General features: G+C 44.4%; 1 protein-coding gene across 1 annotated transcript in view; it reads left to right on the top strand.

The window, feature by feature from the left end:
• Positions 1–27,277, top strand: part of LMNTD1 (lamin tail domain containing 1) — a 321,294-nt gene that overhangs the window by 38,380 nt on the left and 255,637 nt on the right. The window contains exons 2-4 of the mRNA XM_034782870.1: positions 11,157–11,335; positions 15,635–15,823; positions 26,569–26,662. Coding sequence (XP_034638761.1) covers positions 11,157–11,335; positions 15,635–15,823; positions 26,569–26,662 — 462 coding nt within the window. The remainder of the gene's footprint in view (positions 1–11,156; positions 11,336–15,634; positions 15,824–26,568; positions 26,663–27,277) is intronic.

Genomic DNA, 27,277 nt, shown 5'->3' with positions numbered 1-27,277 from the left:
GTGTTGTATTTAGCATTTTGTTTTCATGGCTCAGATACTGAGCCACTTTTCACCACAGTCTCGGCAGACACGGGACCTAAAGCTAGTGTTGCCAGCTGAAAGGATCATCTCAGTGTGTAGTGGGAATTCTCAATGGGCAAAGCAACTCCTGTGCCAGCTCCTAGACTCCTAAAGCATTGGGAATGTGGCTGAGTGGAAAAAATGTGGCTGGGGCTTCCACAAGCTCATAGATCCCAGCTGCCAGACTAACACCCTAGAGCCCTCTCCTTGTGAGGCCTAGCAGAAAATCTAGCATTAACAAACATTCTAGTTTCCCACTAGAGGAAGGTAAAGAAAGAGCATTGGGCCTTGCAGGAATCTTGTTTTGGCTTTTGTGACACGGGTGTTGGGGAGGGAAGGAGAGTTAGAAAAGATGTCTTTGGTAGATAGGTGTAGGAATGGGCAGGCTGTGGGCGGGTGAGGACCTTGGAAGTCTGTCCTCAAATTGTTATACCATTGTTACTGTGGTTCTTGAAGAGCTGTTACATTCCACGTGAGAGGGGTCTATATTTGAGTGCGTATAATGGGCAGTAGGGGGACAGAGGATGAAATTGATGGACATGATCCCCATATATTCCTTTCCTATGTTACAACTGCACGATGAGGTGTAAGTAATGTTTGTAAAATGTTTGGAGACCCTCAGAGGGAAGCTGCTTTAGGAATGCAACATATTTGCATGGAGAGTACATCACCTTCTACTGAGGAAACTGACTCAGGGCCTGCTCCTATGTAAATCCATGGGAGTTTTGCCACTGACTTCAGTGGAAACAGGACTGTGCCTTCTGAATGGCAACAGGTAATAATATCAGTGGAGGTGTTGGATGGGAGCCAACTATGCTATTACAAATATACTTGTATTTTCTCAGCTAAGTAAAGCCTGCAGGATGAACATCATTTAGGAAGGACTGTCCCTATTTTTTACTAAATATTTCCCATCCTGCCCTTTAATAAAGCTCTTGTATTCCAATGGGCTTCCAAGGGGGTATCAATGGGGCATTGGGGACATGGATCAGCATTCATGTTGCACTCCCGTCAGTACCCGGCCCAAGCCGGGGAAGCTAATGATGCAACCAGCAGACCAAATTCAGTGATGAATCCTGGTCACATGCCACTTGATGCACGTTTTGCATACGCTAAGAAGAAAAATGGGGCATTCCCCAATAGTCCATATTTATAACATTTCAACCATACCTGCCAATGTTTACAATGGTTTAATGTGGAACAGAAAGTGCCAGACCATCAAACAGCAAAGTGAGCTAGATGCTGCAAAATAGCTGAATTAAGAAGAACTGCTTCCTATCATAAGCTCTGGTAAGATATGATGCAATGGAAGAAGAGGAGGTGGCAGTATTGTTACCATCTGATAGTTTCAATCTAAACTTTTTTTTAGTACAAAATTGTTATCAGACAAGCGTGAACCAAAAGCAGCAGCTGATTACATTGGTGGCATTATAATCTCATTTTAAAATGAATGCAGAACAATATGTTTATTCAGCTATAATGACAGTCTATCCATACGATGTGATCTTGCCTTATTTTGCAAACACCAAAGGAAATGATTCATGTCAAACAAACCAACACTATTCCTATGAATAATTCCTGTTAATGATATATATTTTGAAAGATAAATATTTTTTCCTGTGTATTTGGACACAGTTTAGAGCAATTAGAGCCTCTAGAATGGTTCAGACTATTATTTGTTCTACTGACAGGTTTAGAAAAGTCACACAGCATGATCTATTTTAGAAAAGACATCATGAATATGGCCAAAGTAATGTACGCAGCTGGGTTTAAGTGCTTCATTTCCACTACTGTTTGTGTTTGTATGTAATGGTGATTGAGAATGATGCTTGTGCGCATTCATCAAAATGTATATTTCCTTGACTGACTAGCCAGACAATGGCTGTGACACAGCTTTCAGTTAGCATCCCCAAGGCTTACTGCAGATGTTTGATGGGCACTCATCTCCACTGTTATTTTGAAAGCCCATTTGGAAATAATAGCCCTATTACAGGAAACAGTAAGCGGAGGCAACATTATCAAAATGATTTATCCTGTCTGATCCAAACACATTCCCTAGGGCTTGCAGTTGGATATTTATCCCCTTGTTCCCCCCCACCCCCAGCACATTAAAATGATCACGGGAGGTGGAATCCAACTTATGATACATTGCAAAGATCCCCTTGTCTCTGCTCCCTAACTCTGGACGATACTCAAATAAACAAACAGTGTGTGTTCCCAGAATTCAAATAAATGTCTTTAATGTCACCGGATTTGCTGTGATATTTAGTTCACTGCAAAGCCATTATTTCTATGGTGGCATAGGAAGGCATTTTTTAAATTGATTTCCATTAGTTGTTTTTAATGGTCTTTAGTGGGCTTTGCACTTCCATTCCTTTCAGGACCTCCACCACAGCTGAAATAGCAGCTAGCAACAACTGTGTTTAAACATGAATTTTTACAAGCAAAGGTCTAGCAAAGTTTCCTTGACCAGGGGGAACAGATGCTTCTAGTCCTCATCTTCTTATCATCTGGGGTTGGGTCATCATGCATCTACACTACAAATTTTACTGTGGTTAAGCAATGTAGTTAAATAGTGAGCTGACCGTGATACAGCTGGGTTTAGTCTTTTCTGTGTAAATGGAAGCAAAATTGGAAAGTGTGACTCCTTAACATGGTTTTAACACAATTTGATCTTGTCCCCCCCATATCAGACCAAATTGTTTACTGGTACAGGAGACCATCACGTGTGAACATTGTGCTTAAACATGATCCAATCTGGGGTGTAGATAGAGACTTGTTCCATAATAATACCTGGCACTTGTGCAGTGCTTTACATCTATGGATCTCAACGTGCTTTACAGTGAAAAGCAAGTATCCTTATTAGGGCTGGTCAAAGGGATGTACTTTATTTTCCGCTAAGAATTTTTAAGAAAATGAAGAAAAGTCATTTTGGTAGAATATTTTGGGATTTTGTTGAGAAAAACAGAACAAAAAGCAAAAATCTGACAAATTTCTACAATGCAAATGTTTTTGCAGAAATTTCCATTTTGTCAAAGGGCTGTTTTTCTGGCTGAAAAGCTTTCAGCCTGCTCTAATCCTTATCCCTATTTTACGGAGGGTGAAGCTAAGGCACACAGAGCAGCACTTGTTTGCCCAAGATCAATGGCAGAGCCAAGAACAGAACCCAGGTTTCCTGACGCCCAGTTTAGCACCCTTTCCCCTGTTTTCTATTGCTTCTTTTCACATACCCTGGCTGTACAGTGGCCAAAAATCAGCATTTGCCAACAGCCACAAGAAATGATATCAGATATGAGTTTTCCTGGTACTTAGGACAGGAGACTGCTGTTGTAATTGCATGGTATCTGTTGACAAATATAGCTCTCACCTTCAGCATATCCCAGAAAGCAATGTACTGCAGAATGATATGGAGGTACATAAGAGTGTGAGGAATATTACTTACTATGTGTTTTCCTCCCCTACTATCTAGCCAGCATGTGCCTAGAGGAGGCAATATAAGGAAGTGGAAAAGGGAAATCAAGTTAATGAATTGAAGTCTATAGCCAGCTCTAGGGTATACAGGCACTTATATAGTAAGAATTCTGGCTGCATTAAAGATGGTTTGATATTAAAGAAAAATGGTTTGGTCTCATTTCGATACTTCAACTGCTTCAGTATCAATGCAAATAACAGACCCTTCCTGTCAAGTGTGTAGATTCCAGCTTTTTGTGCATTAGGAATACTTTGTATTGACATGATCCACTGCTTCTCTGCCCACCGTTCTAGATGCTGAATACTGGAAAGGCACATTCCATACACTGACATGATTTATTGTTGTGGCTTCTTCTGCCTCATTGGAATCAGGGCTGATATAATTAGATTTCTAAACAAATTTTGTCCACTGTTATGTGCAAAAGGATTTGCTAGGACACAAAGCTTGTCACAACAAGATAAGAACCATATTTTGAATGTGAGTCTCTGCTATTTAGCTAATAGTTTTAATTAACTTGGATTGCATTTCTCAGTTTGTCATTGAGTAGAGAACATATCCAAGAAGAAGACAGTGCTTCAATAAACTGAGGGAATAGTTCTTTACCATTTTTTAAATAATTACTTGTCAACAAACTATGTCAGCTACTCAGTGTATTCCATCTGTGAAGATAATATTTATTTTTAATGCTTTTTCCCAGGGAATATTGACTAAAGATTTTCCTCCTCTTTCCTTTGTCACACCAGTAATCATTATATATTTTTCTCTGTTACAAAGCTTATTATTATATCCAGCTTTTCATGAATGATTAAAGAAATAAACTCAGTAAAACTTCAGGTGTCAGTATCATGTTCAGATGTCATGAACAGGTTTCATTAACAATCGCAAGGAGGAGTTTAATCTGACATTGATCAAATGTGTGGGAGACTGGAAGCTATAATAAATATACAATGTATTGCAAGGCTTAGTATGGTGAGCTGGGAGTCAGGACATGAGTTCTTTCCCCAGCTCTGATACTGTCATGGTTGCTGTGCAACCTTAAGCAAATCATTTAGGCTGGGATTTAGGTGCTCAACTTCCATTAATTTTTTTCTAGTGGAAATTGGGTGCCTAAATCTCTTGGACTTTGAAAATCCCACCCTTGATCTATCAGTTTGCTGCTCTATTAAATGGTAATAACACTCTTTATCTTTTCCAGCTGGGGGTGTTGTGAGGCTTTGTTAAATAATACTTTAAAAAAACCTTTGAGATCCTTGGATGAAAGATACTGTAAATGTGACAGGTATTTACAAATATGGCTAGATCTGGATAATATTTTGGTCAAAGTGAGCTCAAATATTAGTATAAACAAGTGAAAAAGAGACATCTTGGAGGGGAAAAAATCCAAACCTAGATATAAATTAAGGGAGCATTACTTAGAATGCAGCATATGAAGAGAGACAGACTAATTGTGGATTAACTACCGTTGACAATGCAGTGTGATTGCAAAAGGGCCACTTGTCTTTTGGGATGTGTATACCATAACCAGGAAGGTTATAGTACCATGTCATGGTTAAAGGGCTGGCTGAACCTCTGACCCCTTCTCTGGTCTTTCTGAAGGTGTTCCCCACCAGCATGAGGCCTTGACCTTTACCTCCCTGGAGGTAAGTCACACAATTCTCCCTCTCTTTGACCATATGTCAGGCTACAGCTCCCTGTGGATTAAGTGCACTTATCCCAACAGGTCTACCTGGGTTCTGGTACCTGCAGGTCCTCCCTTTGGGATACTATGACCACTAGAGAATACAATGGCAAAACAGCCTTCTTAAAGCAAAGTATTGTTTAATTTTAACAGTGGGAATGCCACGGGGTACGCTCACCACTAGTGGATGCCTCCTCCTGGCCATTCTGGGGATTAGCTCTGTCAGGTGTTGCACCCGCCTCTGGTGGTGTCTTCATCTGTCATCCTCTTGTCCTGTGGACCCTTCTCGCTCCAGGAACTGCAGCCTCCTCTTCATGACTTGACTCTCCGGCTGGGTCACCATATGTGTTCCCCCCTTCTGGTTTATCAAAGTCTTTCCAGGACAAATCATCCCAGGCAGTCAACTGTCCTCTGCCTGGTCTGTGCCACATTCCCAGTGGCTGGTAGGGGAACCTGGGGCAACCCTCTACTCTGGGTTCCAGCACCGGGGCCCTCCGGATAGCAGCCAGGACTTGCATTGCTATTCCTTGCTGCTATTCCCCTGAGCACCCTCCTATCTTCCTGACTTCCCCACTCCTCTCCCTTTGGGTTTGCCAGCCTCCAACTCCGTCCTCCCAGGGAGCAACTGTGGACTACCCTCCATAGTCCCAACACACTTCCTCCTCCCAGGGAGTGCCTACAGCCTACCTTCCTGCAGCCCCCTTCTGTTACCAGCTTCCTGGGTTATATAAGCCCCATCTGTTCCCGCCTAGCTGAGCCTCAAGTCTAATTAATCAATCCCTGCTCCCTGGCTCCTCCTCCACATGCAGCTTGGCAGTTAACTGGGCCTAATTTACCTTTCAGGGCCAGTGTGGAGAGTACACCCCATCCAAAGCATAACACAGGAGAAAAGGTTTTTAAAACAACCGAGGTCTACACTCATCTCTCTCTTACCTAGCAGGCTTACCATCCCTAGTAGGCAATAGACACATCTAAGTTCCCAGATAACCCATCCTCTGAAGTCTGGGTTCCCCTTCATTTCCTCTTCTGAGAGTGAGACTCTAAATCAAGTCTCCTCTGTTATCTGAGCCTAGTTAAACTGGTTTGGGCAGCTCAACAAGATCTGTGAGTAGCAACACTAAATCCTAGGTGTTTGCTGAGAGGCTGTTATCCGGGTTATTGTCCTACTTTCTGTCTCCATTTCCTGACAATCCTGTTGTGAATTAACTCACTATATCCATACAGTGAACCTTTCAATAACCCCATCACATACTATATTCATAAATTATTACAGAGCAGGCCCCACGTGTTTCACAGTACCAATTTACACTGTGCTGACAAGTGTTTTGTACAGCAACTGTAAATCCAAGAACACAACTATAATACTGTACATAGTTCTTGTCAACTTTCTTTGAAAAAATACAGACTGTGGATTTACACTAGTGTAACAAAGTAGAACCTCCTTTGGGGACTTGTAAAACTAAGAAAATGGGATACAAAAGTTATTGAGAGAGGATGAGCACACTTCCTACATTATCATCTTTACAGTTACTTTTGCCACCAGCTTTTTACAGGCCAGAGCCTGGGCTGCATGTGGACAGCTTTGCACTTTTCCACCAGAGCAAAGATTTTCTGAAGTCCACTTAGCATGACACAGGAGGATCACCCTAAGAGAGCCACTGTAGCGGATTCTCCATTATCCCAACCTCCCACCCTACTCCTTGCAGTTTGTAGAGATGGCATGCCTGGGGAAGGAAATTGAATTTGGATGTTGACTCTTTAATGGCAATCACTTTAGATGCTGAAAACTGTATTGATACATTGATTAGCCCCATATATCAAGAAGGTTAGAGGAAAGCAGAGAAATAGATGAGATTGCACATATTCCATTAAGCACTCTTGTGGTGAAATCCTGATCCCATTAAAGTTGACGGAAAATGTCTCATTGACTTCAATGGGACCAGGATTTCACTCCAGTATACAAGAGTAGCAAGGGGGCATGGAGTGTAGTTATGTAAAATACAGGGCTTTGTTCTCCTTTGTCAGTGCTGATTGATTATGTAGTCAATGTGATCACAATCACCTCCTATGGAAGATATTTATAATGATAAAATGTCATATTTATAGCAAAATAACGCACTGTGCAATTGATTCATGGTTACTGAAACCATTTTTCACTTAACATTAATGTACTGAGTAGTGGTTTTTAACACACTAATATATGCTAGCTAAGAATAAGCTCAGGGCCCAGTATAAAGTATGGGTGCTTAATGTATCTTGACAGTCAATAAGTGTTTAGTAAAGGACTGGCAATGAATTCATTATTCTCCTTATGAACCCATTCCTATTTATTGCAAACAATCAAAAATATTTTATTGTAGAGAATGAGATCTCACATAACAGTTCTTTCACCAGAGGCTGCCATGAAAGGACCAGTGAGACTAGAACAAAGTACAGTTAATGATAGGTTGTTTCTCAGAGAATTAACCACTGTAATTGGTCAATCAGATTGAGCATTTGAGAAGGGAAGAGTTGCAATTATATTAAAAGCTACTTACTGTACTTTGGCAGCTTTCTCTCCGCCTTGGGCGATTCTACACTCTACATCAACATTCAGGTTCATCACAAAGTTTCCTAGCGGTGTCAGGGTCAGGTTGTTAGTAGGGCTGTCTAGCAATTAAAAAAATTTATCGTAATTAATCGCACTGTTAAACAATAATAGAATACCATTTATTTAAATATTTTGGATGTTTTCTACATTTTCAAATATATTGATTTCAATTACAAAACAGAATATAAAGTGTACAGTGCTCACTTTATATTTATTTTTGATTTCAAGTGTTTTTCACTATAAAGAGACAAAATAAACAGTATTTTACAATTCACCTAATACACGTACTGTAGAGCAACCTCTTTATCATGAAAGTTGAACGTACAAACGTAAAATTATGTACAAAAATACTGCATTCAAAAATAAAAATGTAAAATTGTAGAGCCCGCAAGTCCACTCAGTCCTACTTCTTGTTCAGCCAATCGCTCAGACAAACACGTTTGTTTACATTTGCAGGAGATAATGCTGCCCGCTTTGTGTTTACAATGTTACCTATAAGTGAGAACAGGTGTTCTCATGGCGCTGTTGTAGCCGGTGTTGCAAGATATTTACGTGTCAGATGCACATGCTTCAACCACCATTCCGGGGACATACGTCCATGTTGATGATGGGTTCTGCTCGAAAACCATCCAAAGCAATGTGGACCGACGCATGTTCATTTTCAGTATCTGAGTCAGATGCCATCAGCAGAAGATTGATTTTCCTTTTTGGTGGTTCGGGTTCTGTAGTTTCTGCATTGGAGTGTTGCTCTTTTAAGACTTCAGAAAGCATGCTCCACACCTCGTCCATCTCAGATTTTGGAAGGCATTTCAGATTCTTAAATCCTGGGTCGAGTGCTGTAGCTATCTTTAGAAATCTCACATTGCTACCTTCTTTGCGTTTTGTGAAATCTGCAGTGACAGTGTTCTAAAAATGAACAGCATATGCTGGGTCATTATCTGAGACTGCTATAACATGACATATATGGCAGAATGTGGGTAAAACAGAGCAGGGGACTGCAGGGCCGGCTTTAGCAAGTGCGGGGCCCGATTCCTGGGGCTTGTACTCACCGGGCGGCGCTCCCAGTCTTCAGTGGCACTTCGGATTGCTGGCTGGGGGAGGGGGTAGCGGGGCTTGCCGCGCTCCGGCTGGGGACACGGGGCCGTGGGGCAGCCGTGCTCCGGCCGGGGTTGCGGGACCACGGGGCTGCTGCGCTCCGGCCGGAGCTCCAGCCAGGGGAGCAGGGCCGCGGGGCTTGCAGCGCTCCGGCTGGGGTCGCGGGACCATGGGGCTGCCGCGCTCCGGCCGGAGCTCCAGCTGGGAGAGCGGGGCTGCAGGGCTGTCGTGCTCCGGCGGGGTCATGGAGCTGCAGCGCTCCGGCCAGAATTGCGAAGCCGCGGGGCTGTCGTGCTCTGGCCGGAGCTCCAGCCGGGAGAGCGGGGCCACGGGGCTTGCTGCGCTCCGGCCGGCGCTCTGGCCAGGGGAGCGGAGCCGCCAAAGACCCCGGAGCGGACCGCCGCCGCCCACCGGGGTGAGTAAAAAAAATTTAAAAGGCACCTAAGGCGCGGGGCCCGATTCCGGGGAATCAGCGAATTGGCCTAAAACTGGCCCTGGGGGACTGTAGCGATGTGACGACTCACTGGTGCGGCACCTCCTGCTGGTTGTCTCGGGAATTAGCTCTCCAGCTCCGGAGTGCCCTCTGCTGGCTGATGTCCCGCTTGCCGCTGGCACCCGTCTTCCTCACAGACTCTGGTGCCCCTTTACCTTGGGTGCTGCCCGCTGGCAGTACCCCTACTCTCTGGGTCTCTCCATCCAGGGGAACTCCCAACCCTCTACCCCAACCTTGCCTCAGTGGCTACTGCCAGTCACCATCTAGCCCCCGCTCACTGGGGCAGATGGCAGTCTATCAACCACTCATCATTGGCAAGGGGTTTTGGACCTGCTGCCTTTGCCTACCCTGGGCTGCACCTCTGCAACCCCAGTACCCTTTCCGGCCTTTAGCAAGGCCTGCAGCCTAGGGGTTTTCCAGGCCAGAGCTCCCCAGCTCCTCTGGCCTTTCTCCAGCTGCTCTACTCTAGGTACTCTGCTGTGCTCCCAAGCAGCCAGGCCCATCTCTCTCCACAGCTAGAGAGAGACTCTCTGTGCTCCTGGCCCACAGCCTTTTATAGGGCCAACTGTGGCCTGATTGGGGAGTGGCTCCAGCTGTGGCTGCTTCCCCAATCAGCCTACCCTATTGGCTCCCCAGAGCAGCCCTCTCCCAGGGCTGTTTTAACCCCTTCAGGGCCGGAGCGGGTGACCACTCCGCTACAGGGACATACAATTCTCCCCCAAGGAGTTCAGTCACAGATTTAGTTAACGCATTATTTTTTAAATGAGTATCACCATCATGGAAGTCAAAGAGTCACAGAGAAATAACCCTTCCCACAAGCCATAGAAGAGCAATAGCAGGGTTGCTTCCTGGATCCTACTGCATTCTCAGTGAATGGGGTTGTGTGGGTGTATCAGAGCAGTCCAGAGTCCATCATCTTGAGTCTGAGAGATGAGTGCTTCATTTTACAAATTCAATATGCAAGTGAATATGTCCCAGTTTTGTAAAGTTGTGTACGTGCTTTTACAAATGTGGGCCTAAACGATAAAGGCAAAACAAAATTATAGCAAAACAACCCTGCTATTGCTCTTCTATGGCTTGTGGGAAGGGTTATTTCTCTGTGACTCTTTAACGTGGGGCAGAAGGAAGGCAAGCCTTATCCTACACTACCAGGTGTGAAAGTAACTTAAAGGACTTACCGGTACGCTGGAGTCCTGAGCGGGGGCATGGCCTCAACTGGAAGAGGCGTGGCCTCAACCGGAAGAGGCAGGAGGCTTTCAAGATTTAAAGGCCCTGGGGCTCCGGCTGTGGCTGGGAGCCCCATGGCCTTTAAATCACCCCTGAGCTACCAACTGCAGAGAGGCAGCTGGGAGCCCCGGGGCTCAGGGACGCTTTAAAGGGCCCGTGGATCCCCGCAGTGGCCGGAGCACCAGGCCCTTTAAATCCCCACCCAAGCCCGGCCGCCGGAGCTCCGGCGGCGCTTTAAAGGGCCCTGGGCTCCCCCGCAGCGGCTGCAGTACCGGGCCCTTTAAATCACCACCGCAGAAGCCGGTCCAGTCCGGCACGGCATACTGGCCCTTGCCGGTACACCGCACCAGACCGAATTGGCTTACTTTCATCTCTGTACACTACTGAAGTCAATGGGAGCATTGTTATTGCAGGGTCAGGTCTGAAATAGGAAACCTGGGGGAGGAGATTGATTACAACATAACCAGTTTTTGAGCTGGTAAAACAATGATTATACCCTGGAAGTTACAAGTGGCCATTTCTTCCATCTTTTACCATGTAGATTGATCTGTCATCTGAGGCTCACCATTTAAAAGATGAGATGGCTGCCATTTCTGGCATATATGAAAAGAAGGAGATGCCTGCACCTCAGGAACAACTAGAAGTGAGCAGTTGTGGCAAGATGAGAACTGAAATCAGCGGACACAAGAATTCTCAAATGGAAATCAGATCCCAGAGCAGGTTTGTTGGCTTCTGCACCGAATACAGAGTTCTGATGGAAAGTTGTTTTTCTTATTTAAAGAGAGAAATGAGGCAGGTGTGGCATTTTATAGCTCAATAAAAGAAATTCCCTGCCCTAAGAAACTTGTGATATCTAGTTTTGCCAACCTCAGGCATTCAAAAATCATGATTCAAACCTCCAGAAACAGTGAGATTTAAAAACAAATAATAAATGTTGAGTTCTTCACATAGTGGTATCTGAGCCTTTAGGGTGCACTAGGTTCACATTTTCAAGCAACTTTTCTCAGCAATTGTGAGGACTAGAAATTTACAATTTTTTTGGTCTTGTTTTGTTTTCTGTTTTTTCAGAATAAAACCGAGATTCTTATGAAATGTCTTTATTCCAGGAGCTGGGGCTTTAAGAAAAACATGCAAGATGTGCTAAAATCACAAGAGTTGGCAACAGTGTCTAGAGATGTCAAGGACAGCCCAAAGTAGCTTATTGTTATGCTTGACACCTCTTTGAATAGACTAACACAAGAGTGATCAACAATGATTTTCTTTCTAATCACAAGGATCCATCCTAGGACAATGGTTTGCTACAGAGACTGGTCAGACTGAAAGAAAACCAGTTTGGACTGGGGGTAGGGTGGCTGGAACTTCCTGGCAAGACACCTGACTAGGGTCTTAAGCTGACCAGTTGGTCACATGGCAAAGGGGACAGAAACCTTATTTAAAGGCAGGATCAGTTCCAGTCTCCCTCTTCTTCACAGTCTGACCATTGCCAGCAATAGAAGGAGAGGCAGGAAGGACCTACCCACCTGCACACAGAGTGGGCCCAATGGCTCAGAAGAAGGGCTGAGCATAGACACAGTGTGGAGTGTGTAAAGGCATTTGTTGTTTTGCCCAAAGATTTGTAACTCTTGTATGCTTTAAGAGTCAATGTTACTATGGTTTTAGAAGCCCTTGTGCAAAGCCTGTGTTCCTTGCCTTGCCTGCCACATGGTCCCCAAGGAGTTAAATGATAAACCAGATTGCTCACAGAGATGGAACTCTGGTGGAAGCATGCATAAGCAACTGGGAGGTCAGAGTGCTGGCTTTAGGGCCTAGGGCAGTTGGGCCCTGGAGTCCCACATCTCAGAAAAGGGTGGCAGACAGGGAGTTTGCATTCAGGAGTGCACCTTAGAGCTAGAAACTGTGACTAGATGCTGGCCAGACCCACTGGCTTGGAAACGTGGGATCCAAAGGTTGGGACTAATTACAACAGACTGGTGACTGTCCACTAGGGGAACTCAATCAGGTCTGTAACACCATCACCATAGCATCTAATTTATGCAAAAATAGGGGTTTACTGGGGACTTAAGTGACAGACAGGCCTCGTGCTGGCCCACTGCACAAAGGTGACTTTGCCCTCCATGCTTCTATTGTGTATGCAGTTAAATCTTTGCAGAGAAGTGGGATGAGACCACACTTCTTGTATGAGAATTATTGGCCTTGTAGATTAACGGAGTGAAAAATAACAAGATTCTACTGTATGGTATTGGTTAATAACACTCACTGAGACTACAGCTTAGGAGATCAAACTAGTGTCAAGAAAACAGTAAGGACTGATTCCATGCATGTGGATATACCAAAATAACTTTATGAATTGTATGTACTGTATCAAAAAGGACAAAAAACCCTGAACCCTGAGTTAACAATTTAAGCAACAATAACAGCAGTTTTGTCAACTTATTTTAAAATATTGCACACAAGCTGTGTTAAAACAATATTAATAATAAGATTTCAAAATCAAGAATCCAAAAGTTAAGAAATACCAGAATTAAGGTTGCCTGGTCAACCTTAATCAGACCCATTGTGCATATACATTATGATACAATCTTTAATTACATGATCACCTACTACAGTAACTCCTCACTTAAAGTCGTCCTGGTTAACGTTGTTTCATTGTTACGTTGCTCACCAATTAGGGAACATGCTCGTTTAAAGTTGTGCAATGCTCTCTTATAACGTTGTTTGGCAGCTGCTTGCTTTGTCTACAGCTTGCAGGAAGAGCAACCCGTTGCAGCTAGCTGGGGGGGGCTTGGAACCAAGGTGGACCAGAAGCCCCCTATCAGCTCCCTACTCTCCTAAGTTCCCTGTGCAGAAGCTTCCCAGCAGGCTACCAATTGCTGCTCCTGCCCTCTGCCTTGGAGCTGCTCCCGGGATCCTCCTGCTTGCTGTGCGGGGGAGGGGGGAAGAGGGGGACTAATGTCAGGGAGTCCCCCTCCCCCTACTCCTGCCCCCTGCTTACCTCTTCTCCATATAGAGCAAGGTGGTGACAGGACAGGGCTCAGGCCGGAGAGAGCTTGCTGGCCGCAGCTGCTGTCTCAACTTCCTGATTTTTTTAAAGGCAATGTGCTTGGGGGAGGGGGGGGGGTCAGCCTACTTAAAGGGGCAATGTGCATCTCTCTCTCTCTCCCTCTTACACACACACACACACACACATACACATGTGTCTCTGTCTGCCATGCTGTTTCCCCTCCCTCCATTCATGCTGCCTTGTAGAATGTGAAGCTACATTAACAATGTGTTAACCCCTGAGGGCTCAGCTGAGTGCATCATTTAGCAGTAAGGCATTCCCTGGGAAATATTCCACCCTCTTCCACCCTCTAACTTCACCATCTCAACCAAGCTTCACAATCATCATTGCTGGGTACAATATTAAATTGTTTGTTTAAAACTTATCCTGTTGTTAAAACTTATATATATTGTGATACAGGAGGACCAGGGAGCAGTGGGAGAGTGATCGAGGGGAAGTATATAAGCCCTAGGCTAATTAAGGTGTGGTTCCCTGTAGACTAGGGAGGGTTGCTACAGGTTAATTGGAGAGCCTGTAGTCAATTAAGGCCCGGTTAGCAACCTAATAAAACCCCCTGCTTCAGGCAGTCAGGGGAGAAGGAGGCAGGAGAGAGGACTGGAGCTTGGAGGTGTGCTGTGAGACTTGGAAGATCAGAAAACCGGAGTAAGGGAGACCCTGCCCCAGCAGGGGAGGGAGACTTCCTCCCCCAGCGTTTAAGGACCGAAGGTACCCCACCCAAGGGGAAAGAGGGTAAGAACCTGCAGGGGTTGAGAGGGGCTGGGGCTCAGAGTAAGAAGCAAACCCAAACCCTCCCCCACTTCCCTCCTTTACCACCTTCCCGGGCCACTAGTGGGGCCCTCGGTGCCCCAAGAGCAGGGGCAAGGGGTGGCATCTTAGCCCCCCACCAAGAAAAGCGCAGGACCCACCATACTACATCGGCCGTCTTGTCACGATATATAATATAGTTTTTTGTCTGGTGAAAAAAATTTCCCTGGAACCTAACCTGCCCCCTCTCTCCTTACATTCATTCTTATGGGGAAATCGGATTTGCTTAACATCGTTTCATTTAAGTTGCATTTTTCAGGAACATAACTACAACGTTAAGTGAGGGGTTACTGTATTTTTTTCAAGTATCAGGGGGTAGCTGTGTTAGTCTGTATCTACAAAAACAACAAGGAGTCTGGTGGTACCTTAAAGATGTATTTTTTTCCACATTTTGTCCTTTTTCTGTGCACAGGATGTACCTACTCTGGGGATGAATCAGGGTTGTGCAATGAAGGGGAATTTTGTCCTGGGTATTAGCCTGTTTAGTATGGGCAGAATATTCAGGGACTGAAGCTGCAAAGTTTTAACAAGTCTCTACTGAGCATTGTGAACTGCAAATTTCAAAAGTTTATAATTTGGGTAGATTTTATGAGGAAGGCAAAAGGCACATTTTTGACAAAAAGGCCAATCCTGCTAAAGTCCGTGCTCCCAAGCGTATTTTCCCCTCGCCTTGTTCTCAGAAATAGCTGAACTATTTTGGCTGAAATTTTTCAAAAAAAATAAAAAATTCAACCTAAGGCAGAATACCCAACATGGAAAATTTGAGCCCAAACAGTTTGTTTGGCAAACTTATAAGCAAGTGAAAACAGGTTCTTATAATGGGAAGTGTTGGGCAACCTTAATAATAGGTAGTGCTACCAACCCTGCCTATAAATAATATGGTATTGAAAAGTCTGCATTTTGGAAAGTAGAGCCGTTTCAGTAGCGGCAGTGGCTGGAGATATTCTTTGGGAGTGGGCCCTGGGGGAGAAAGCTCCATGTGTTGTCTGCCCCCCATTGTGCACTTGAGTAGGAGCAGCTGGAATCTAACGCTATTTTTTGTTTGTTTGGTTCGTTGGTTCAATATATCACTGTTTAATTTTCATTTTTCTAAAAAACGGAAGCAGAGTAAATCTCTAATTTTTGGCTCTGACTGATATTTTGTGTGCGCTCAGACAGGAGGAGCTGGATACCGTACTCCTGAAGAAAGATGAGGACTTAAAGCATTTAAAACTTCTCATGGCCCAGAAGGAAACAGATTTGCAAGAGCTGAAAACCCAAAGGACATTATCCTCAATACAGCTGGATCTAGCCATGAAAGAGCTTGAGGAGCTAAATAAAAACATCTTGATGTCTCAAAGAAGGTAAGAAACTAAGTTTAGATTTCGGGCAGAAATCTGGTTATTTCTGTTGTATTCACAAAAGCTATACCTCTTAATCTTGTATCAAAGAGCAATGCGTATTTAAAGGTACAAGCCCAGACACTCAGCTGCATCCAAGCTGTGCTTGCTGCATCTCAGGAGGAGGGCAATGGTGGCTGTATTGCAGTTTAGCAGCCCTAGGATTCTAAGACCATCTGAGGGCTGATAGTCTCTGGCATGAATTAGAGCAGCTTTTGGCACGATCCTCAGGGGTTGTGTTTGCAGTTGGGAATAGCTGGAGTGCAGTGATGCTCTGGCCATGCCCACTTTCTTGTGGTTATAGCTGCTACACTGACAGCAAAAAGATGAACTGCTGATTCACTGGCCTTAGATTACCCAGAGATTTCCCTTTATGCAAGTGTACTTCCCTTGTAGCCATTTAAGCTGGCTTTCTGGCATGGAGCCACAAAGCAGCCAGAGCATAGTCCTAGACATAGTCCACAATATCCTAAATACATCAGAGCAAATCTTATTTGGTAGCACTACTGAGTTCTGTAATGCAATGTCAACGAGACGCCTCACATGACAGGATTTAGCTCATAAGGAGCAGCACTCTTATTACAGGAGTGGTGCTTTGGTTAACCTACTGCTTTTTGTAAGGCATAGACTGCTTTAGAGAGAGCATAAATCTTTTGAGAATAATTTCAATGTAAAAAACAAAATGAACAATGGATTAAAAAGGCAGAAAATGTCCTGGAAGTTTCTCTCGTTACTTTATTTGAGCCATGCTAAACTCGGGAGCTTGGCAAGTCGACCCCCAAAAGGGTTTTCCCTGCTCTCGGACTTTTAATGTCAGTACAAACCACATTGCGCACCCTGTGCTGCTTGTCCTCAACTAGCAAACGTAACCTGTGCCAGTGTAACCCAGATTTATTTAAAATACTGTAGCTGAGCATCGCTCATGAGTGTGACAAATTCAGATTAGCTGCTTTGCTGCCAGACTTAATGGCTGTATTCTGATCTGCAAACTTTGATGAGAAGCAATTTAGAATAATGTGACATAGCAGCAGTCAAAGGAGCTTAGAAAATTGTTGCCGCTCCCATTATTAACTATTCAATAGACTGTTCTGGCTGCTTCTTGTGTGCCTCTCAATATGAGCAGCAGCTATTCATCTACGATCAGTGGATGCAATGATCAAGGAATTGCTTTGCGTGTGTGGTCGGGCATGGAGCACTGGGCTTTCATATCCTATCCTTTCCCCAGTAAGATAGTCACATGACCTGACATCCTTTGACTTTTTGCCTTTATACTTAATATAAAGCACCAGACCTCAGTGTATGTTTTAAGTGTCCTTATATTTCCCTATCAAACTGTTGTACTCCAACAGAGGGAAGAATGGATGCAAATCAGAAAAGTGCTACTTATAGCACTGCGTTGTATTACTGGAAGGATATGGAGATAGACAATGCAAGTCTGCTTATTAGCTTCAGGGTGGCTGGCATTAGGATATTAAGAGACTTCCACTGACTATTTAGTGGGGTCCCCTTCTTTGCAATTTTGTCCTTTCCCCCTCGAAAATTCTCCCCATTTTCTCTTTGCCCATCCTCTTTCCACTATTAACTCTCTCCCTCTCACTCAGTCAGGAGCTGTTGAGGGCGAGATGATCTTTCCTTTTCCGACAGTTAGCCCATGCCATTTGGTAGCACCAGCTAGAGAATCGATGAATATTTGTGGTCTCCCTCTTTCCCACTGTGATGACTGTTGACAGACCAGAGACTTGGAAGCTGGGGCTTTTCTAGCAGCAAGTCAGTGGAGAGCACATTGATCTGTACCCTGCCTAAGAGTTAAAAAGCACCTAAAAGAAGAGCACTTATCAATGCATTTTAGGGTGCAATCCATCCCTGTGCACAGGGCCAGCAATACGCACATCTTAGTCCCACAAAGGCTAATTTTACTCTGAGATAGTAATACGCCACTCATTCCCATAAATTTGAAATTGTCCTGCGCGTTGGAAGTCCATTATGAGTTGAGGTCCCAAAATAACCAACATCCAAGATATAAAGGCTCTGATAGCTATATTTCTTTGACAGTGGCTATTGTAATTGCATGTCTGTTTCTCATATCACACGGGTACCTAAGACCAACATACAGTACTTGGTATTTAGTTGATAATTATTACTATTTTTACTATTTTTCATGGATTAATTAAATGTGTACCTAGCAGATTACGTGATAATTATCCTTACATTAGTTATGGGAAACTAGAAATTGCATGGGTTGTTAACAAGCAAGCAGAATGTAATTGCAAAAACACGACATGGCTGTCTGTACAAGATTTTGATCACAGACTATCACTTCAAAGAACCAAGGCTATTTTACAAGATAAAAACTGGCCAGTTTAGCACCTGAAAATATGAAAACAAAGCACTGAGTGGGAGCTTTTCCGCAGGCTGGAAGCAAAATCTCGAAAAATGTAGGTTTGAGAAGTTGAACAGTTTGCTATTCCCTATGTCTAATTAAACATAGAAAAAGAGATTCACCTTGTTTTTTGGTCCTGTGGAAGACAGGGTGTTCTTATGGATGGGGCACTGGTCTGTAAGTAAGGCACCTTCAGTTCTATTCTTGGCTCTACCACTACATGTAACCTTAGGCAAATCACTTCACCCGCTTCTCCTCCCACCCTTTGTCTGTTCCAGTGGTTCTCAACCTATTTACCATTGTGGGCTGCATCCAATACTACCTGTATGGCCCGGAGAATGTCACATGGGCTGCGGCTCTGTGCTGATTGGGCCACAAGTGGCCCACGGGCCGCAGGTTGAGAACTGCTGGTCTGTTCTATCCATTTAGACTGTAAATATTCTGAAGCAGGGACTGTCTCATACTATGGGCTTGTACTGCACCTAGCACAATGGAGCCTCTAAGTACTACCATAATAATACATAAATAATATAATATAAAAATGATAGGTTTCAGAGTAGCAGCCGTGTTAGTCTGTATCCGCAAAAAGAAGAACAGGAGTACTTGTGGCACCTTAGAGACTAATAAATTTGTTAGTCTCTAAGGTGCCACAAGTACTCCTGTTCTTCTTTTTATAAAAATGATAAATAATGGTATGTAGAAATGGTCCACCATCAATAATGGTGATGACATTCTGAATTAAACTGTAGGTAGATAGGAAATCCATGTTTCAAGGGTAAATCTTGAAATCCTTTGTCATGCAGGATTCCCAGTGGAGTCAATGAGAGCTTGGCTTGAGTAAAACCTGCAGGATTTAGCCCTAAGGTTGTCATTCAGCCCTTTCTGCCTAGTTAATAGAACACATGGGATGTGAACAATTGCCCAAGACTCTTGCCAAGATCTGAGCTGGAGCAATGACAGCCTTAACGTGGAGGCTCTCCATGATCATTTTTAATATAAATTTAAAATTCTCTGATTTATCTTCTGATTTTCTTGGACATTTATTTTAAACATAGATTTTTTTAAAAAAGCTAAAACCCATCATGGTCCTCCCTGCTAAAATCCCTTCAAATGTTGCTTCCAGGTATCTCTGCTTTAGTGGATGTCATGGGACTTCAAGGATGTTTAGAGGGGTGTTGAAGTGCCTGGCGTTTTAGTACAGCCCCGGGCATTTTTACACATCCTCATCTCCACAGACACCAAGAGGAGAATATGCCCTGGTCTTCACACACAACAACACTTTCACTGCTTGATGAAATAGTTGGGGATTTTAATCATGATTTGCACTTTTGTAGCATTTTGCTTCCTGAGGCCCTCAGAGAACATTTAGAAACACTGGTTAAGCTTCACAATACCCCATATAAATAATAACAGAGGGTCCTGTGGCACCTTTAAGACTAACAGAAGTATTGGAGCATAAGCTTTCGTGGGTGAAGTGGGCATTCACCCACGAATCAGACGGCGTCTGACGAAGTGGGTATTCACCCACGAAAGCTTATGCTCCAATACTTCTGTTAGTCTTAAAGGTGCCACAGGACTCTCTGTTGCTTTTTACAGATTCAGACTAACACGGCTACCCTTCTGACATATAAATAATGTTATCCCCATTTCACAGACAGAGAGACTCAGGCACCGAGAAAGTGAGTGATTTACTTAAGTGTCAGTAGCAGAGTCATGAATAGTAGTGAACAGGGGTTCTGATTCCTAGTTCCATGCTCTGATCATTGTAGAGAACAATCTCATCTGCTAAATGTTCTACATTTTATTATTGCCAATGACCATGTGTTGAACTCTCCTGTGGAGCGTCTCAGTTGCGCATTAAATAGATAACAGTATGGAAATTATTCATCCAAGAGGAAGACAAGGATGTGTCCTAGGAGTAGACTACATCCTGGGTTTCAAAGCTTAAGCTTGAAGACAGAATTGGCCAATGGGGTTGTTTTGTTAAGGGCACAACCTACTTTCTACTTGCCTACTTGTTGTTGGGTAAATAGCAGCTGCCATTGGAGTTTAAAATTCTGCCTTTGCTTTAACCCCCTTAATTCCAAGCCCTTTTGCTCAATGTTTCTCTGCCATTCCTAGCTTTTTTGAGTATTTACACTCTAAACTCCTCAGGGATAGGATCTGCCAATAGAGCAGGTCAGAAAATGTCATGTACACCTTATACATGGTAGGTTGTAGGCCTGCTACTAGCAGGTCAGGCTTCTGTACCAGATATGGATTGGCTACAGAGCTTTCTTCCCAGAGAGATACACCAGAGATGTGTACACCATAAGATCCTGTAATGGCAGGAATGGCTGTTCTGAGCTTAAGTATATTACACATGACACCACCTAATGGCTGAACAGTACAGTACAGTTTAGCACTCCATGACATCTCCCCTTTTAAGTTTTACATTCCTACCATTTACAAAACGTACACTTTAAAGTTCAGTACTGTTAAGTTTCCTAAGTGTCTCTGAATTGTGCTGGTTTTCTAATTACATGACCAAACCGTGTAACAACTTGGTCATCTGGCTGCCTACTGGTTGCAGCGACTGGCTGTGGTTGGCTTGGAATCAGTAGCGTAGCTGGGGGGGGAGCGGGGCAGCGGCCGCTCCCCCACTGAGCGCAAGTGGCGCCTTGTCAATTTCTTGGGGACTTCTTAATTTTTACTCCCTCGGAGGGAACAGGGGAGCGATTTTAAAAAAAAAAAAAAAAAAAGGCCCCACCCACTGCGGTGCTTTTACTCACCTGGCGGCACTCCAGGTCTTCGGCAGCACTTCGGCGGCGGAACCTTCTCTCACTCTGCGAGTCTTCAGCGGCAGGTCCTTCAGTGACGCCGAAGACGCACCTGGAGCGAGTGAAGGGCCCGCTGCCGAAGAGTGGAGTGCTGCCAGGTGAATAAAAGCGCCACAGCAGGTAGCGCTTTTTTTTTTTTTTTTTTTTTTTTAATCACTCCCCCTGTTCCTCCCACCTGGCTACGCCACTGTTTGGAATCCTTGAGGAGGAGTCTTGTTCTGCATCCACCATCTGTAGAGTTTGTGCTGCTATTGTTCTTTCTGGAGAAACAAACTGTAGATGTCAGCGGTTTCTGTTGAACTTTCCACTGTTGGGCTCAAGCACATATGATCTGGGCGCTGAATTCTTTTTCTTTACAACAGCTGGGGTAGTCGATCCTTTTTCTCCATCCATTTGACACGAACACCATCAGCAGGTTCTAGACCCAGACTAATTGAGTGGCATCTGTTGTAAAAGTGTTCTTTTAGCTTTTTTTTTATCTGATTTGTCTACTCGCTTCTTGTCTGGTCACTTTGGAGATAGGTTTTTTTTCCAAAGGTGGAACAGTAGGTTTGAGTGGTATTCCCATCAGGAGTTGTGCTGGGCTATATCCAGTAACTACTATTGGTGCTGATGGGTAACTCAGAAGAACAAGCAATGTATCTTCATGTTGTAGGGTTTTCTTGGCTGTCTATACAGCTCTCTTAGCCTCTCCATTCACTTGTGGGTAATGTGGGCTGTTAGTAATATAATCAAAATCATATTTCATTTGGGATTATTTAAATTCTACAGCAGTGAATTGTATTCCATTGTCCATCATACATCACTAGTTGTTCTGGAATACTAAAGTGAGAGACAGTGCACTTCAGTTTCTCAGTAACCTGGAAAAATACTCTGCAACAACCAGGTAACCAATGAGCTGTAATGTAACTTTCAACTCCTTGAAGCTGTGTGTCTGTTGAGGTTGCTTTTTGTAGCCAGTGTAATTTCTTTTCTGCCACTGGTCTGTATGCATCTGTAGCATCCACATACACCTTTACATCATCTTCGAGCTCACAGGTGCTGAGTGAGATACTGGACTCCATGGTAGAGCATCTGCTGTTACCAGATTTTTCCCAGGAACATAATTAGCAACTGGGTTAAATTGCATTAACCTGATCAAAAGACGTTCGCATCTCAGCGTGGCTTGATCCAGGTCTTTTCCATTGAAGAGGGTTACAAGAGGTTTATGGTCTGTTTATCAGTGCAAAAGAATCCAGTCCACACAGATATCTGTAAAAGTTCTCACATGCCTGTAGGCTTGCCAGGCACTCCTTTTCACTCACTGTGTACATTTTTCTGCTTCTGAGAGTGTTCAGAGCAAAATTTAACTTCCACTCAGACCTACGTTGTTGCCACAATATACCACCTAGGCCAGAGCTGTTTGCATCTGTACTCATCCTTGTGGATTTGTTCAGATCACAGTATTTGAGAAATGCAGCTCTTGAGATCATTTCTTTTACTTTTTTCGAAGTCAATTTCTTGCTTTAGCGCCCATGGTCATGATGTGTTGGAGTTTAATAGTTCATTTCGTTGTTTTTGTTGCTGTAGAAAGGTCTTGTTGGTATTGTCTGAGGTGGTTACCTAAAGAGGTGGTGGAATCTCCTTTAGAGGTTTTTAAGGCCTGGCTTGACAGAGCCCTGGCTGGCATGATTTAGTTGGGGATTGGTCCAGCTTTGAGCAGGGGGTTGGACTAGATGACCTCCCGAGGTCCCTTCCAACCCTGATATCTATGATTCTATGAACCTAGGCCACGTCTCAGTTCTGGTACGTATGTTGATGCATTCAATTCTTGAATTGCTTTTACTTTCTCAGGGTTAGGACTTTGTTTTTTGTCTGTCCCAAAATCTCAATTAAGGGTAAGCAGAAAACTCACTTTTCCTTGGTTAGCTTCAGTCCAGACTGACTGAACTCCTGAGGGATGGGACCTGCCAAAAGAGCAGACCAGAAAAATGTTTTTTTTTTTTTTCCCCTCCTGCAGAAGATGTCCATTTTTATTGTGGTTGAAAAAAGGATATCCTGAAAAGTTAAAAGGTTTCAGTTGTGGCCAAAAACTGATGAAAACTGAAAACAATTCAGCCAAAAACTGGAGGCAGGAGAGAGGAATAATTTTTTGTCAAAAGTTTTCAGTTATCCAAAATAAACATCAAAAAAACATTTGAGGAAAACTGACCTTTTACATTTAGTTAAAGCCCCCCCAAACAGTTTCAATAGAAAATTTTCAACCAACCCTAACTGCTAATTTTATTTGTCAGTAAAATGCTGTGTGCATCTAAATCACTTCCTGAACTATCCTAAACAACTCATCCCCTTTCTCTGTGTTAACTATCACATACATGACGCAGCCTTCTGCAGTCTTTATTGAGGCATACCTTCCAATTAAGTCATGAAAGGTCTTGGGCCAAATTCAAGGGAGTCAGTAAACATGCACAGTTTACACACAGGCTGGATTTGGTGAATAACTATAACTTAACTGAGCCTGTAACAATAGTTTTATGGATATCACTACAAGAAATTTAAAAAAAACCAACAGAACATTTTATTAGTTACACGTCTACCCCAATATAATGCTGTCCTCAGGAGCCAAAAAATCTTACTGCGTTATAGGTGAAACTGCGTTATATCGAACTTGCTTTGATCCGCCGGAGTGTGCAGCCTCCCCCCCCCCCCCCCCCCCGTAGCACTGCTTTACCGCGTTATATTCAAATTCGTCTTATATCAGGTCACGTTATATCGGGGTCGAGGTGTATTTCTAGTCATAATACGTAACTTGTTCCTGGATAGATATTGACTCCCTCACATGGCATACAAAAAGCAGAGCTAGAGTCTAATGGCTGAGGACCTGACCCCACTGGGTTCCATCTGAACTAAGGAACTATACTTAAACTGGGTTTAGATACATGTAAGGAACCAAGCGTAGCTGGTGTGGTCTGGTGGTCACAGCTGGGCTGGTGTCCACAAGTCAAGGATGGCCGCAAAGTGGTAGTCAGTAAGCAGGGATTGGGATAATCACTAGAGCCAGCATCGGTCAACAAGGGTCAGAGTCAGGTATGGGCAGAGATTGAAGGTCAGAGAAAGCTACTAGGCTGGAATCAGGAGGCCAGAGTCAGGATGGGGACAGAGACTAGAGATTAGAAAACAAGATGAGGTTTGGAGTCACAGCAGGCACTAGGCTGCTTCAGTATTTTGGATATCAATCAAGGATTCATTACTAGAATTGGTCTGATAACTGCTGAGCTGGGTGTGGGCAGGCATAGGTTCATTAACATCTGGAGCAGAAATTCCCATGATGCAGTGCTTCCCTGCTTTTTCTGGTCCCAGAGTTCAGTGCGGTTCTCTGTTCTCTATTCTGTATGCAAATTGAGATGTCTCCCTGTCCCATCTTTCATGGAGATGAGGCTAGGGGAGTTGTCTCTATTCTTCATTCTGTATGCTAATAGAGATATCTTAATCTTATCACCCTTGTCAGGAATGGTCTAGGTGTGTCTCCCATCCGCCCTTCATTGCTCTCTGCAAGTCTTTTCTCTGATCAGTTTTGATTTAAGCAGAGGCTGGTGTGTGGGGGGTATCTTTCATGAGTCAGACAGGCTGGATACTGCGCCCTGGTTCCCCAAGAACACAGAGCTGACTGGTATCAGTCGCAACATGTAAAGCACCGGGTCGCCTTGCTCTGGTCAGCACCGCCGACCTGGACGCTAAAAGCCCCGTTGGCAGTGCTGCCCAGCTAAGGCAGGCTAGTGCCTACCTTTTCCGACACCGTGCTGTGCCCTGGAAGTGGCCAGCAGTGGGTCCGGCTTCTAGGCAGGGGGGCCATGGGGCTTCACGTGCTGCCCCCGCCCCGAGAACTGGCTCCGCACTCCAAATGGCCGGTGTCTGGGGGGCGGTGCCTGGAGGTGTGAGTCTTGCACCTCCGCCTAGGAGCCGGACCTGCTGCTGGTCATTTCCAGGGCACCGTGTGATCCGCGGTGTACCCCGGCTGCGCCGTTGACTGGGAACTGCTGGAGGTAAGTCCATGCCCCAATCCCCTGCACCAGCCTTGAGCCCCCCCAACCTGGAACTTATTCCTGCACCCCACATCCCCAGCCCCACCCCAGAGCCTGCACCCCCAGCCCAGAGCCCTGACCCCCTCCCCACCCTAACGCCCTGCCCCAGCCCAGAGCCCCCTCCCACACCCTGAATCCCTCATTCCCAACTGCACCCCGCAGCCCCCACCCCCATACCCCAAACCTCTGCCCCAGCCCTGAACCCCTCCCACACCCCTCATCCCCAGCTCCGTTGGGTTGCGGGCATCAACAATTTTCTTCAACTGGGTCCCCAGAAAAAGAGTTTGAAAACCACTGGTCTAGACTCATCCTTACAATATGATTCAGTCTAAATTGGTTCCTAACATGGGGCCCCAATTCTGCAAATAAAAGTAGACTCATTTACCATTGCTTGGCCGGGAAGTAGAAAGCCTCGTCTACACTAGGGCTGTTTGCTCCAATAAATAGATCCCACCATTGCTAACAGCAGAAAGAAAAGGAAAATATGAATCAGGAAAATACTTAAAACTATTCCGGGAGAATAAACCAATAATTTAAGAATGCCCTGACTACCTCATTACCAAAGCAAGCATTTTTCACATGCTTATTATGAAACAAAGAAGGGATCCCAAAAACAGTGGCTTACTTGCTACTACTGGTTGCGCTCTCTCTCTCTCTCTCTCTCTCTCTCTCTCTGCATATTGAAGAAGCTGCAGCCAAATTGCAAAGTAATTGTCCTTTTTTTCAATAAGCAGCTTTTTTCCTAACATTTATGCTATTTATACTTCTCCATTTATCGTAAAACTACTACTCTTTTCCAAAGCAAAGTTATCACTAAAAGCTCTGAGATCCATTTATAGTCCAGGCACTTCAGGCCAGTCTCATTGGGAAAAGCCCTGACACCACTAAAGACAGTGAAAAAGATCCTGTTGATTTCAACAGAACCAGGATACCACCAGTAGTTGCACTACCTTTGTATTAGCCAGCCTGGGGAAAAGGCAGGTAGGACAGGCATAATCTCTGCCCCCAGCAAATAACTTCGCACAAAGGGCCTGCATGTCAGGTGCAGTGCTGGTCTTCATGCCTCTCCAGAATAGACTTTTGCTTCCTCCAGGGCAGGTGATGTTCTCAATGGAGGCAGGCTAGAAGGAGTAGGGCTACGGTGCAAGCTTGTCCTGGTGATTGTGTCCCCCTAGCAATGTTCCATGTGGCCTTTGTAACAGGACACAAGTTAAGGCTGTGCAAGCCATAGTCAGCCCCACGGATCACACCAGCTGTCTATAACCTCTGAACAGGGGAGGCAGAGGAATGTGTCTGGCTCTTCATCCTCCTGTGGATCGCCCCTCCCGCCCCTCAGTCTCCCCAGTGGATGTGCTAATAGTTCGTGTTTCATAACCACTTTGATTTGGACTGATACCGTGTGAAAGAACAACAGTGATAGAGTTTTCTCTTTATCCCTGACTACTTTAGATATGAAGAGGAATCTTCCCAGCGACTGAAATTGCAGGACCAGGTACTGCAACTCAAACACCAGCTGGAGCATCAAAAAGAAAATTGTTTACAGGTGAGGCTAATAACACTGCTCCTAAACTGTGCTTTTGAAGCCTATTCGGTGTCTCCTAATCACACTGCTAAAACTTCTGCAGAATTGTCCTTCCTCCAGCAATGGATTAATATGGACTGCTCTTTATTAGAGCACACTTGGGAAGCTGGTGTCTGTGAATGTTTATAGGGCCAGCTCTCCATAATTTGAAAGGTGAAGGAAGTTCACCACTGCCCCAAAACTTGTTTGCATATAGAGCCAGCTTCAGGATTTCCCCACCAACCCTGCCATGTGGGTCAGCTGGATCTCTGCATTACTGAAAGCCCCAGCAAGTAGTGGTTTGTGCTCTTTAGTGCCTTCTTCCTTGCTATCCTAGTGGCCTAACTATGCTGATGTCCATATCATCTCTATGTGTATATTTTCTTTTCATCTTCTTGCTTTGGCCAGGAAGGATGGTCTTTGGTTAGAGTCAGAAACCCAGATCATATTCCTGGCTCTGTCTCAATTTTCCTGGCCCTGATTCTTCACTACCTCCCACCTTCTATGGTCATTTCTAGGAGAGCAAAGTTGGGCATAAAATGCTACTGTTGGTTTAAGTGACTGGAGAATTTGACTGTGGTAGTGTTTTGCTCTCCT

Source organism: Trachemys scripta, chromosome 1, assembly GCF_013100865.1.
Source record: "Trachemys scripta elegans isolate TJP31775 chromosome 1, CAS_Tse_1.0, whole genome shotgun sequence".
Classification (NCBI taxonomy): domain Eukaryota; kingdom Metazoa; phylum Chordata; order Testudines; family Emydidae; genus Trachemys; species Trachemys scripta.
The sequence above is the reverse complement of the archived record's forward strand: the minus strand, read 5'-3'. Positions and strand labels throughout refer to the sequence as shown.